Here is an 11,040-nt window from a genome sequence, read left to right on the forward strand (position 1 = left end):
AAGATTCTGTCAGCAGGATAACTCAAAAACGAATCAACAGATTTGGACAAAATTTTGTGGGGTTGTTGGTAATGACCCAATGAACAAGTGAATCAATTCTGGTGGTGATATGGATCCGAACCGGAACCAGGACCTTTTTAAAGATTCTTCCACTTTGCTGGTCTATAAATCTAGACGCCTCTAGTGACCAGAAATTGAATTGCGGGAACTCCACAAAAAGAAGGCAGAAAGACTTAGGGTGTAACATAGTCAAATGTTCTATCAAGCAGCTTCCTTGGCGGAGGTCTGCGCTCTCTCAGACACACACACACACACACACACACACACACACACACACACACACACACACACACACACACACACACACACACACACACACACACACACACACACACACACAGACATAGAACCGGAGGGCATGGCAACTATTTCCTGTATTTTTGTTGTTTGTTGTTTATAACATGGAAAGATTATGACACAATGGAAAAAGTACAGGGACAAAAAAATTATACTTGGTTTCCATGGGAACATTTATTGGTCCAGCAAATGCAAAATAAACTATTTACATTTCTCAGAGAATGATGTCTCTACACGACTTATAAAATAAATAAATAGTGTTAACAAAATTCTGTTTTTGTATTTGCTGTTTTTTGTACAAAATAAAATTCAAGTATCACAAGCAATCTACAGTGAACTGCACGTGTTAGTCAACAACGAAAACAAAGATATGACTTTCCATTCATGTCATGTGACTGCATTAAACTTCTCTGTCAGCCAATCAGAACACAGAAAAAGTGCATCTCATAAAACTGAAGATCATACAGCATCTTTAAGGGACATGCGATACAAACAGTGAAACAACTTCTCCAACATTTTTCTTCTTTCAAAAAATAATTACAATCACTGCTCATCTCTGTGTTACATTGTTTCTGTAGCTTGCAAATTATATGTACAATTGACTACATTGATTTGAGTATTAAAAAATCGAAACAAAGTAGCAACCATTTTGGTTCAAGCTCACATAGCAACTATTTAACATGCGGCATCTACCGTATCAAATGCTTGAACTGTGACAACTAAACGAACACATTATTGACCCGCTGAGGTTGGGCCTCAGCATTACTCAAAATACAATCCAACATGAAATATGTCTGTTGTAGGATACGATTATGTGAAAGACTGTACACGATAGCATACTAATATACAATGACATGTTACAATGTGTCTATAAAAAAGATATAGACAGAAAGCCCGAGCCCAAATCTACTATAGGCAAGAGACTTGATAGCAGCCTGTACATGCTAGGTAGGCACTCTAGGTCATTTAATTAATCAGATATAATCAGTTAATTAATTAAAGTGTTTTTTTTATCAACCCTGTCAGAAAATCAGAAACAAGAACACACGCAATTCTTAGTCAACCCCATCTTCGTCCTTCATTCTTCAGATTAATGTCTCTATGAGGACTCCTTGACTCAAACATAATCTCTCAGGCTCTCTCTCTCTCTCTCTCTCTCTCTCTCTCTCTCTCTCTCTCTCTCTCTTTCTGGCATAAACCCACACTGAGAAACACACACTCACACAGAGAGACACACTGACAGCAGAGCACTGGCAGCAGCAGCAACACATATAGTAAAGACCTTCTGGCCTCTCTCCTCTCCTTCCCACACTGATACTGTAAGACCTTGACATCAAATCCATCCACAAAAACAAACCAAAACGAAAAGAAAACAAAAAGAAAACACTAAGACAAGACGAATGCAGCAGCTTCACTGACGTTCCTTTAGCGTTAGCACTGGAGCTAGTAGTAGAGCCCTTTTGGTGTAGGTGCCCAGCGACATGCCTGCAGCCAGGGAAATTAGGGGGGTCCTCTGCTCTTTTTTGTCTGCCCCTGGGTCTGCCCCCTAACCAAAAACACACTAGAAGCATCAAGTCGTGGCGCTGTTAGCTGTTAGAGTCTCACTGCCCACCCACATGCCACCACGATGACACAGCACAAGCACCACTTCCTGGTTGAGGTCAGGTGCTGTGCTGGCGGAGCAATCTCATTGGCAGAGCTGGGGGTGGTCCCGGCGGTCCAGCGGTCCTCTGCTCAGGTTCTGAAGGAGACACAAAAATAGAAATGGGGCGGGTCATTTTAGAGCAGGAATGTTTGGCGGACAATTAAATGATACTATAAGCGTACTGCAGGAAGCAAATTAAGTGCACAACTGGCATCCTCCTACGATTCCACAATTGATAGGCCTACTACATCTCAAAATGGACATACCTATGGCTTTTACACACAGACGCGCTCACACAAGGACACACCCACACACACTATTAAACAAAAACAAAAATAGTTCTTCTGTGTGTGGACATAGTGATCTCACCTGACCTGTGTGTATATGCATGTCCTTACACAGAAATACTGTGCCTACTAGTGTGATAGGTATGCTGTTTGGGTGTGTGTGAGTGAGCACTTGCATAAATTCTAGGTGTGTGTGTGTGTGTACGCGCATGCCTGTGTGTGTGTGTGTGTGTGTGTGTGTGTGTGTGTGTGTGTGTGTGTGTGTGTGTGTGTGTGTGTGTGTGTGTGTGTGTGTGTGTGTGTGTGTGTGTGTGTGTGTGTGTGTGCGTGCTTGCGTGTGTGTGTGTAAGTTCATGTTTAATGTGTGTGGGCTCCCATTTGTATACAGGGTGTGAGCCACAAGATGTTCTATGGCCTAGGGGTGGTGTGTGAGCGGTAGGCCTACAGTGGATTGACAGGTTTGAACACGCCAGGTGAGTATTCCAAGAACACGGTTAAGTGATAAACCTGGTAAGTTAACATACAGGAAGAGGTAAACCTGCTAATAGATAGCCCACAGCTGTCAGACAGGTAGGAAAATGTGGCCTCCAGGCTCTTCTATTAGATGATTTACCACTAGCTCAAGGTTAATGTAGTCTGGTTTACTTAGCCCGGTTCTTGGAATACCCTGGCTTTCCTGTGCAAATGTCACCCAGCCTCCTACGCACAGAACTATTCCAACACGCACGCACGCACACACACACACACACACACACACACACACACACACACACACACACACACACACACACACACACACACACACACACACACACACACACACACACACAGCTATGGTCTATCTATCAGAGCATACTGCTGTATATACCTCTGATATATCAGCATGGACATCGTTCTGAGGTAGTAGACAATAGTGTAGCTTTAAGCATGAAAACAATGGAACACAGAACACACACAGACAGAGAGAGAGAGGGAGAGAGAGACATGCAGAGTTCATGCGTGACAGGAGTATGGTTAGTCAGATGATAAATAAAAGGAAAAGGAAGGACAAATGCACACACACACACACACACACACACACACACACACACACACACACACACACACACACACACACACACACACACACACACACACACACACACACACACAGTGGTGGCTATTTATTAAGTAGCATGCAGTGGTGTAGTCTACTTTTTATGGTGGGTATACTGTATATTTTAGAATTTTTTGAAGTGGGTATACTGTATCTATTTACTTTATTTCTATGTAGACTACACCACTGGTAGCATGCCTAGAACGGAAGAACATTCAGAGGAAATGATGAAACTGCAAACAGGACACGAGGGGAAGAATGACTGGCATGCATGAGTAAACACGAAACGCTTCTCACACACACACACACACACACACACACACACACACACACACACACACACACACACACACACACACACACACACACACACACACACACACACACACTCTATCTCTCTCTAACTGATTCACTGACCTATACAGAAGGTGAAAAACGAGCAGACACACATTAGTCATACTTGTGTTAGCTTACTCGCTAACTGGCTCACAAGGGATGAACGAAGGACACGCGCACGCACGCACACACACACGCACACACACGCAGACGTACACATACAGAGAGACACACACACAGACACACACACACACACACACACACACACACAGACACACACACACACACAGAAGACAGCAAATGGCAGGTGGGAAGAGAGAGTAGAGTCATAGTCGGTACTCACAGGCAAGCCTTGCCAAGCCAGGACTGTCAGCCATATAGGAATGCAGAAGAAAAGGAAAAAGGAAACAGAAGCAGAAAACAAGAACATAAGACCACAAGAAAAGAAGCATGCTTGTGGTTCTGTGTTAGAGTATTGTACGATAGAGTATGGAGTTAGCACACAGGAGAAGATATGAAAAGCTATGAGTTTTTGCAGATTTGAAAATCAGTGTGTGCACGTGTCTGTGTGTGTGTGCGCGCGAGCGTGTCTGTGTGTGTGTGTGTGTGTGTGTGTGTGTGTGTGTGTGCGCGCACGTGTGGCAGATAGAAAGACGCAGGTGTAAATACCTGCTGCGAGTGCCAGGGTTCAGCAGTAGTGTGTGACATTGTGTATGTGTGTGTGTGTCTATGACTGTGTATGGTGCGTCCTAGCTTACCGGGCCAATTACCGGGTCAGGGAGACAAAAGAGCATAATGCCAGGACATTGGCGCCCATGTGTGTGTGTGTGTGTGTGTGTGTGTGTGTGTGTGTGTGTGTGTGTGTGTGGCTTTATACATTTCAGTATGTGTATGTGTGTGTAAATATAAGTGTCTATGTACGCCCTTACCAGTCCGGTGAAGGCCAAGGGCAAGCATAAAGAGTATAGTGCCAGGGCACTAATGTGATATGCCGGGCATGCGCGTGTGTGTGTGTGTGTGTGTGTGTGTGTGTGTGTGTCCTTACAGGTCCGGATACACCAAGGACAGGTGTGGTGAGGATTACCAGTGTAGTAGCTGCACGCGCGCTCGCCTGTGTGTGTGTGTGTGTATGTGCGCGCGCGTGTGTGTGTGTGTGTATGTGCGCGCGCGTGTGTGTGTGTGTGTATGCGTGTGTGTCTGTGTGTGTGTCTGTATCCATGAATGTGTCCTCCTTACCGGTCCAGTGAGTGCCAGGTATGGTGAGGAGCAGAGTGCACTAGCGTGTGTGTGTGTGTGCGTGCGCTTGTATGTGTGTGTGTGTGTGTGTGTGTGTGTGTATATGAGTGTGTGTGTGTGTGTCTGTATCCATATGTGTGTCCTTACCGGTCCGGTGAGTGCCAGGTGTGGTGAGGAGCAGAGTGCCAGGGCGCTGGGCAGGCTGGTGGGCAGCGTGTCGGGCAGCAGGCCCGCGGCGGCGGCGGCCTCCTCCAGGTCGTCTATGCGCGGCTTCTTCAGGGGCTCGGGGCTGGTCAGGGGGGTCACGCTGTTGCGGCGGATCAGGGAGTGGGGAGGAGCACGCTTCACCTCCTGTGGGCCAAAGACAGGAGAGGAGATATCGTTATCGATTAGATTAGATTAGCCTGTTGAAACAGGGTTAAAACATTCGTTATAACATTCAAGGGGCCACTTTAAATTTTGTGAAGTCCTCCAAGCACCATAATATGAAAACAAACCAGCATTTCCTGGTGGCTGTAATAAACCTGTCATTACCAAGCTATGGCAGCAATGGCACCTTAACCTAGTGGGCTGACAAGGGCTTCAAGTATGTGGTTGTCTGTCTTGTCAACATACAAAGAATCATTATACACACAATGACCCCATCAACATTGAAAGCCACTACCAAAATTAGAACCACGCAGGTTGACATTCACAATTGGCTGGCACTTTTTTGTCTTATAATTACACCCCAGTTTAGCAGATATGACAGTGTGAGAAGAGGAGAGGCGGAAGATAGAGAGAGGATAATGGAAGAAAACCAAGAACAAATGAAATAGGGGCGTCACAAAACACGAGTCAGCGATTGGTTTGGCGGAGGAGAGAAAGGGGGGAACAGATAAAGAGAAAGAGAGTTGGCAAAGCAGGAGAAAGAGAGAGGGAGGCGGGAAAAGGGGAGGCAAATTCAGGTCACACATTCTTTCCCCCATTGTGGACCGTGCACACAATGTTTGCTATTCAGGGCAAGCAGTTTTAGTTTTTTTTTTTATGTATTTGCGTTCATTACCTCAGGTCTGTCCCTGTGAGTGTTCACTGCCTCCACATTCAGCGAGATGGACTCCACTTTGCATCCTGACAAGATACATTTTCAACACACATTTACTTGACATGTCATCATTTGGAGTCTAGCATAATTAAACCATTGGTTAGTGTGTGTGTGTGTGTGTGTGTGTGTGTGTGTGTGTGTGTGTGTGTGTGTGTGTGTGTGTGTGTGTGTGTGTGTGTGTGTGTGTGTGTGTGTGTGTGTGCTGTGTGTGTGTGTGTGTGTGTGTGTGCGTGTGTGTGTGTGTGTGTGTGTGTGTGTGTGTGTGTGTGTGTGTGTGTGTGTGTGTGTGTGTGTGTGTGTACTCACCGTAAGCCACAGGGGTGAGTTTCAGGACAGTGTGAAGAGGACACTTCAGGTACGGCATCTCATCTGGTGGTCAGAGGTTAGAGGTGAAAGGTTAAATTCTGGTAACAGCAAATGTATAACACTGTGTCTTAAAAGGCTAAATTGTCTCTGAGCCACCTGTATTACTGTATCATTGTTCTGAGCTAACAGGTGTAGCTCACCTGCACTCTTGTCCAGGAAAGCAGAACACTGAACAGAATACTGTCCCTAATTCTATTGCTCAGAAGTGTACGAAAGACACTGTCAGGCACTATGCTTTATGTTCTATGTTCTATTATGTTCCATTATGTGCTAAATTCTAAGCTAACAGGTGTAGCACACTAGCCAGGCTGTGCCCTCCTTGTCAGCGTTGCTACTAGTCAGGTCAAGAGCAATGCAAGTACTTTCTGAGCTCCCGAAAAATCGGGGAACTCCTCCCACTTTGTCGGGAAGCAAATAACCATTAGCAAACCAAGGGAGGCTTGTCAACCATGCCATGTGGGAAATGTTCATTGTTATGCTCTTGGTCAGACCAATTCTCGAAGAGATTTGAATGTCGATGATAATCAAGCCAGTAGCTCACCTGCACTCTTGTCCAGGAAGTAGGCCAGCAGGCACCTCATGATGGCCTGGTGACAGACCACGAGAACGTTCTCCTGGCGTTCCAGCTCCATGATCACCGGCTCCACACGCTGCACCAGGTCCTGATACGACTATACGGACAGAAGCCAGAGTTTAGGAGAGAGAGTTTGGGGTCAAAAACTAAATTATAGGCTAGGCCTACTATGATTTTAGGCCTATTCATGTTTTACACTTTCATCACTTTTCATCATTCGTAGTCGTATCATTTATACTACGAACTATTTATCATGCAACTCTTCTCCATCTGTAATTTCTTTGTCGATGTTAAAAAACACATCAACTGGCAATAGCAAACGCATATAATCTGTCAGTGTAAGCATTTCACTTAGATGTGAGGTGTATTTAAGGGGGACAAAAGAGCCTGCAGTAGACTGAAGCCATATAATCTGTCAGTTAGCACATTAGTAGTAGCATATTAGCTAACTTGGCATACCTCGCCTGAAGGGTAGCGGTAGTAGTACTTGTCCTCATCTCTCAGGGCAAACTCCTCAGGGTACTTTTCCTTCACCTCATCGTACGTCATCTCCTCACACACACCCTGTGCAAACCACATAACACACAGCTCATTAGCGGAGGTTAAACACCTTGTCTCTCAATAAGCATTAACTCATGTATAAATAGAATTATCTGATTGATTGATGAACTGATGTGATTGATCCATCTCTATATTTTACTCACAGCATTGATCTCATTGATTGATGGATTGATTGATTAATTGACTGATGAATTGGTTTAATGATCCGTCTATACAAGTGTTTTTTTTAACAAATGCCCCCTTGACCTGATCATAAACTGCCAACACCCCCCTTAGTATTACAAAATAAAATAGGTTAATGTCTCCGAATGGTAAACTGAGCATTCCCCCCCACTCAGCTGTATGCTTCTCATGGCCCCCTTACACCTCCCCTTACAACTCCCCCTGTGGGTCTGTAGAGCCCCCGTTGAGGAACACTAATCTATACATAACAGTTCAAAGATCCATGCACAGCTTCTAGGTGCGGGTAAACGCAGGAGTGTTCAATACTTAAAAAAAATAAGTTTACGGCACACTTTCTTGACTTTATGCTCGTTTATTCAGAGCGAACAGTTCGCTCTGAATACACAAGCATAAAGTCAAGAAAATGTGAGGCAAACTTCTTTCTTTTGAAGTACTAATCTCTCCATATTTACTTACAGCGTCAATCTCGTTGAGGGCCTTCCACTGTTCGTAGGGGACCCCCAGGGCCTCAGCCGTCTGGATGCTCCGCCTCAGTTGGCTGGTCCACACCTTCAGGTCCTTCAGGTTCTGCTCCTCCACAAAGTTGGCCAAGGCGGCAGAGAACTGGACCCGGACAACAACAAACATGAGGCATTATTATTCATCACTATTTATCTCTTTCTTAGTTTCTAACTCTTCCTGCCTCTCTCTCTCTCTCTCTCTCTCTCTCTCTCTCTCTCTCTCTCTCTCTCTCTCTCTCTCTCTCTCTCAGGGCTTTCTAGGTCTCTAGTCCAAAATAACGTTTGCATTTGCAAAATTAAGATGCATCAATCCATGCATAATCAGGTTTTCACGCACATTCTTGTGGTGCATCATATTTAGCATGAAGTTCTGTGCATATGCACTTATACATTTATTACTAGTACCAATCAAAATGTTGTGTTATGGGTAGACCAGTATTATGGCCTGGTCGAACTCGAGTCCATAACAAAGCTCTTGTAAGGATGCAGGGCTTTCTAGGTAACTAGCCCACGATGACGTTTGCATAACTCATTTTGTATAACCATTTCCTTTTACATAACTCTCCTCTGTGTCTCAGTGGAGACAAAAAACTAGGGGAACCCTATATTCAGAGACTCTCATAACCATTCACTTCCCTATGGGGTTCCTTGACTCCGTAACCTAGACCTCTGTGTGTATGTAAGAGACAGGTACTGATGGGTAAAGTCTGTGTGGGAGACATTATGCAAGATACACTGTAGCTTTGGGGACTGTGGTGAAATCTTGTTCAGTGGGGACTTGATTCATTGTTCCAGCCACCGCAATGTTCTCTCTCTCTCTCTCTCTCTCTCTCTCTCTCTCTCTCTCTCTCTCTCTCTCTCTCTCTCTCTCTCTCTCTCTCTCTCAAATCAAATCAAATGAAGCTTTATTAGCATGAATGATGTAATCATTGTTGCTAAGCAGTTACAAAGGAAAAAGAATATCTACTCTCATACTACTTAATAATTGTTATCTTAAAAAGGAAAAGAAATGAGAAACAATGACAATATCTCTCTCTCCGTACCTTTCTCCCCCGGGCCGACAGTCCCGAGTCTCCCCCTATCCTCCCTTGCAGGTTGTCCTGGCTCTCTCCGTGCCGGCACAGGTAGATGGTGCGTGGCTGCACGTGGATGTTCATCAGGTAGTAGACGATCTTGCTCTGGATGTGGTCCTGGATGCGGTTGGCAAGGAAACGCCGGCCCACGTCAATCACCTTGATGAAGGACAGGCTCCTGATGGAGAGAGAGGGGGACAGAGGAGGAGGGAGAGGGACAGAGGAGGAGGGAGAGGGACAGGAGGAGGAGGGAGAAGGAGAGGATGAGGGAGAAGGAGAGGATGAGGGAGAGGGACAGGAGGAGAGAGAGAGGAGGAGGAGGGAGAGGAGGAGAGAGAGGGAGAGGAGAATGGAGAGGGACAAGAGGAGGGAGAAGGAGAGGATGAAGGAGAGGGACAGGAGGAGGGAGAGGAGGAGAGAGAGGAAGAGGAGGGAGAGGAGGATGGAGAGGAGGAGGAGGGAGAGGAGGATGGAGAGGGAGAGGAGGGAGAGGAGGATGGAGAGGGAGAGGGACAGGAGGAGGGAGAAGGAGAGGAGGAGGGAGAGGGACAGGGGGATGGAGAGGGACAGGAGGAGCATGGACGTCAGAGACCTAACACCATGACACCATGTGTGGGTGGGCTGGTGAGTACGTGTGTCTGAATCGTCGTGGTTGAGCTGGCGGCTAAGTCATTGATTTTACATTGATTAGGTGATTTATTAAGTTAAGACTGACAAAACAATGATCTTGGGTTAAGATTGAATAGACGGTTACTGAGTTGATACAGTTGGTTGACATATGTAATTACAGTTATTTATTGGCATGCAAAGGACCTGAATTATAATTCATTGTTACGTCAGAAATGTTCATTCATTTAGTAACTGATTAGAAGTGCAGGCAGAGGGAAATAGAGGATGATTATTTGTGTTGGTTTCTGCCTGCGTGCGAGTGTGTCTGTGTCTGTGTCTGTGTGTGTGTGTGTGTGCGTGCGTGCGTGCGTGCGTGTGTGTGTGTGTGTGTGTGTGCGTGCGTGCGTGCGTGCGTGTACTTACTTGTCGTAATGATCCGGGTCCAGAGGCTCATAGGTCTGTCTGTAACACTCAATCCTCTTCTGGAAGTCCTCCATGGCGTCGGTCTTATTGCAGTCTTGGTAATCAGGGCACGACACCTTCACCTCCTGTTCGGGACAGAAAGCCGTTAGGGAGGGGGTTGTCATCGGAACAAATGACCACATATAACAATCACTACGTTTACATGACGGTTTTAATTAATAATTCTGAATTAAGTAGTTTCGTCGAGTTTCCTTTGATCTTTCGTTCAATTCCGAATTAAGAGATGTTTACATGACGTTTTCAAAGGGGAATTAAGCTTAATTCAGAATCAAAGTCAGCTAATTCCGAATGAAATGCCTCATGCAAACATAGCAATTCATGGCATAGGAATGAATTACCCTACATGAGCCTATGGATACATTTAGGATTTTACAACACTCACCATGATATTTGAAGCAATGACACTAGGGTCTTCACAGACTGACTCGATAAAGAAGATCTGCGGGATAGGATATAGAATTATTATTAAACTGTCTTTAGAAGAACAACATAAAAATCTACACACACACAAACACACACACACATATATACAGTATATACACATACACACACACACACCTTAAAGCCATGTTCGTTGCCAAAGCTGCAGACCAGATCTCGTCTATCCCTGGTGGTATTCGTAGCATCAAACACCTGCAATACCACGACAA

The 11,040-nt window shown here is 45.2% G+C and overlaps 1 protein-coding gene across 3 annotated transcripts in view; it reads right to left on the minus strand.

Moving 5' to 3' along the window:
- Positions 1 to 512: 512 nt before the first annotated feature.
- Positions 513 to 11,040, minus strand: part of pfkfb3 (6-phosphofructo-2-kinase/fructose-2,6-biphosphatase 3) — a 16,699-nt gene continuing 6,171 nt past the window's right edge. For 2 of the 3 annotated variants that reach the window (XM_063217312.1, XM_063217311.1), the window contains exons 5-15: positions 10,949 to 11,023; positions 10,773 to 10,829; positions 10,331 to 10,455; positions 9,269 to 9,476; positions 8,182 to 8,328; positions 7,441 to 7,545; positions 6,949 to 7,078; positions 6,348 to 6,410; positions 6,003 to 6,067; positions 5,105 to 5,308; positions 513 to 2,098 (exon numbers count right to left, since the gene is read on the minus strand). In XM_063217312.1, coding sequence (XP_063073382.1) covers positions 2,045 to 2,098; positions 5,105 to 5,308; positions 6,003 to 6,067; positions 6,348 to 6,410; positions 6,949 to 7,078; positions 7,441 to 7,545; positions 8,182 to 8,328; positions 9,269 to 9,476; positions 10,331 to 10,455; positions 10,773 to 10,829; positions 10,949 to 11,023 — 1,233 coding nt within the window. In that variant the 3' untranslated portion in view covers positions 513 to 2,044. Of the gene's footprint in view, positions 2,099 to 4,064; positions 4,088 to 5,104; positions 5,309 to 6,002; positions 6,068 to 6,347; positions 6,411 to 6,948; positions 7,079 to 7,440; positions 7,546 to 8,181; positions 8,329 to 9,268; positions 9,477 to 10,330; positions 10,456 to 10,772; positions 10,830 to 10,948; positions 11,024 to 11,040 lie in introns of all 3 variants that reach the window. The other variant, XM_063217313.1, reaches the window with a different exon arrangement.

Source organism: Engraulis encrasicolus, chromosome 15, assembly GCF_034702125.1.
Source record: "Engraulis encrasicolus isolate BLACKSEA-1 chromosome 15, IST_EnEncr_1.0, whole genome shotgun sequence".
NCBI classification, from domain to species: domain Eukaryota; kingdom Metazoa; phylum Chordata; class Actinopteri; order Clupeiformes; family Engraulidae; genus Engraulis; species Engraulis encrasicolus.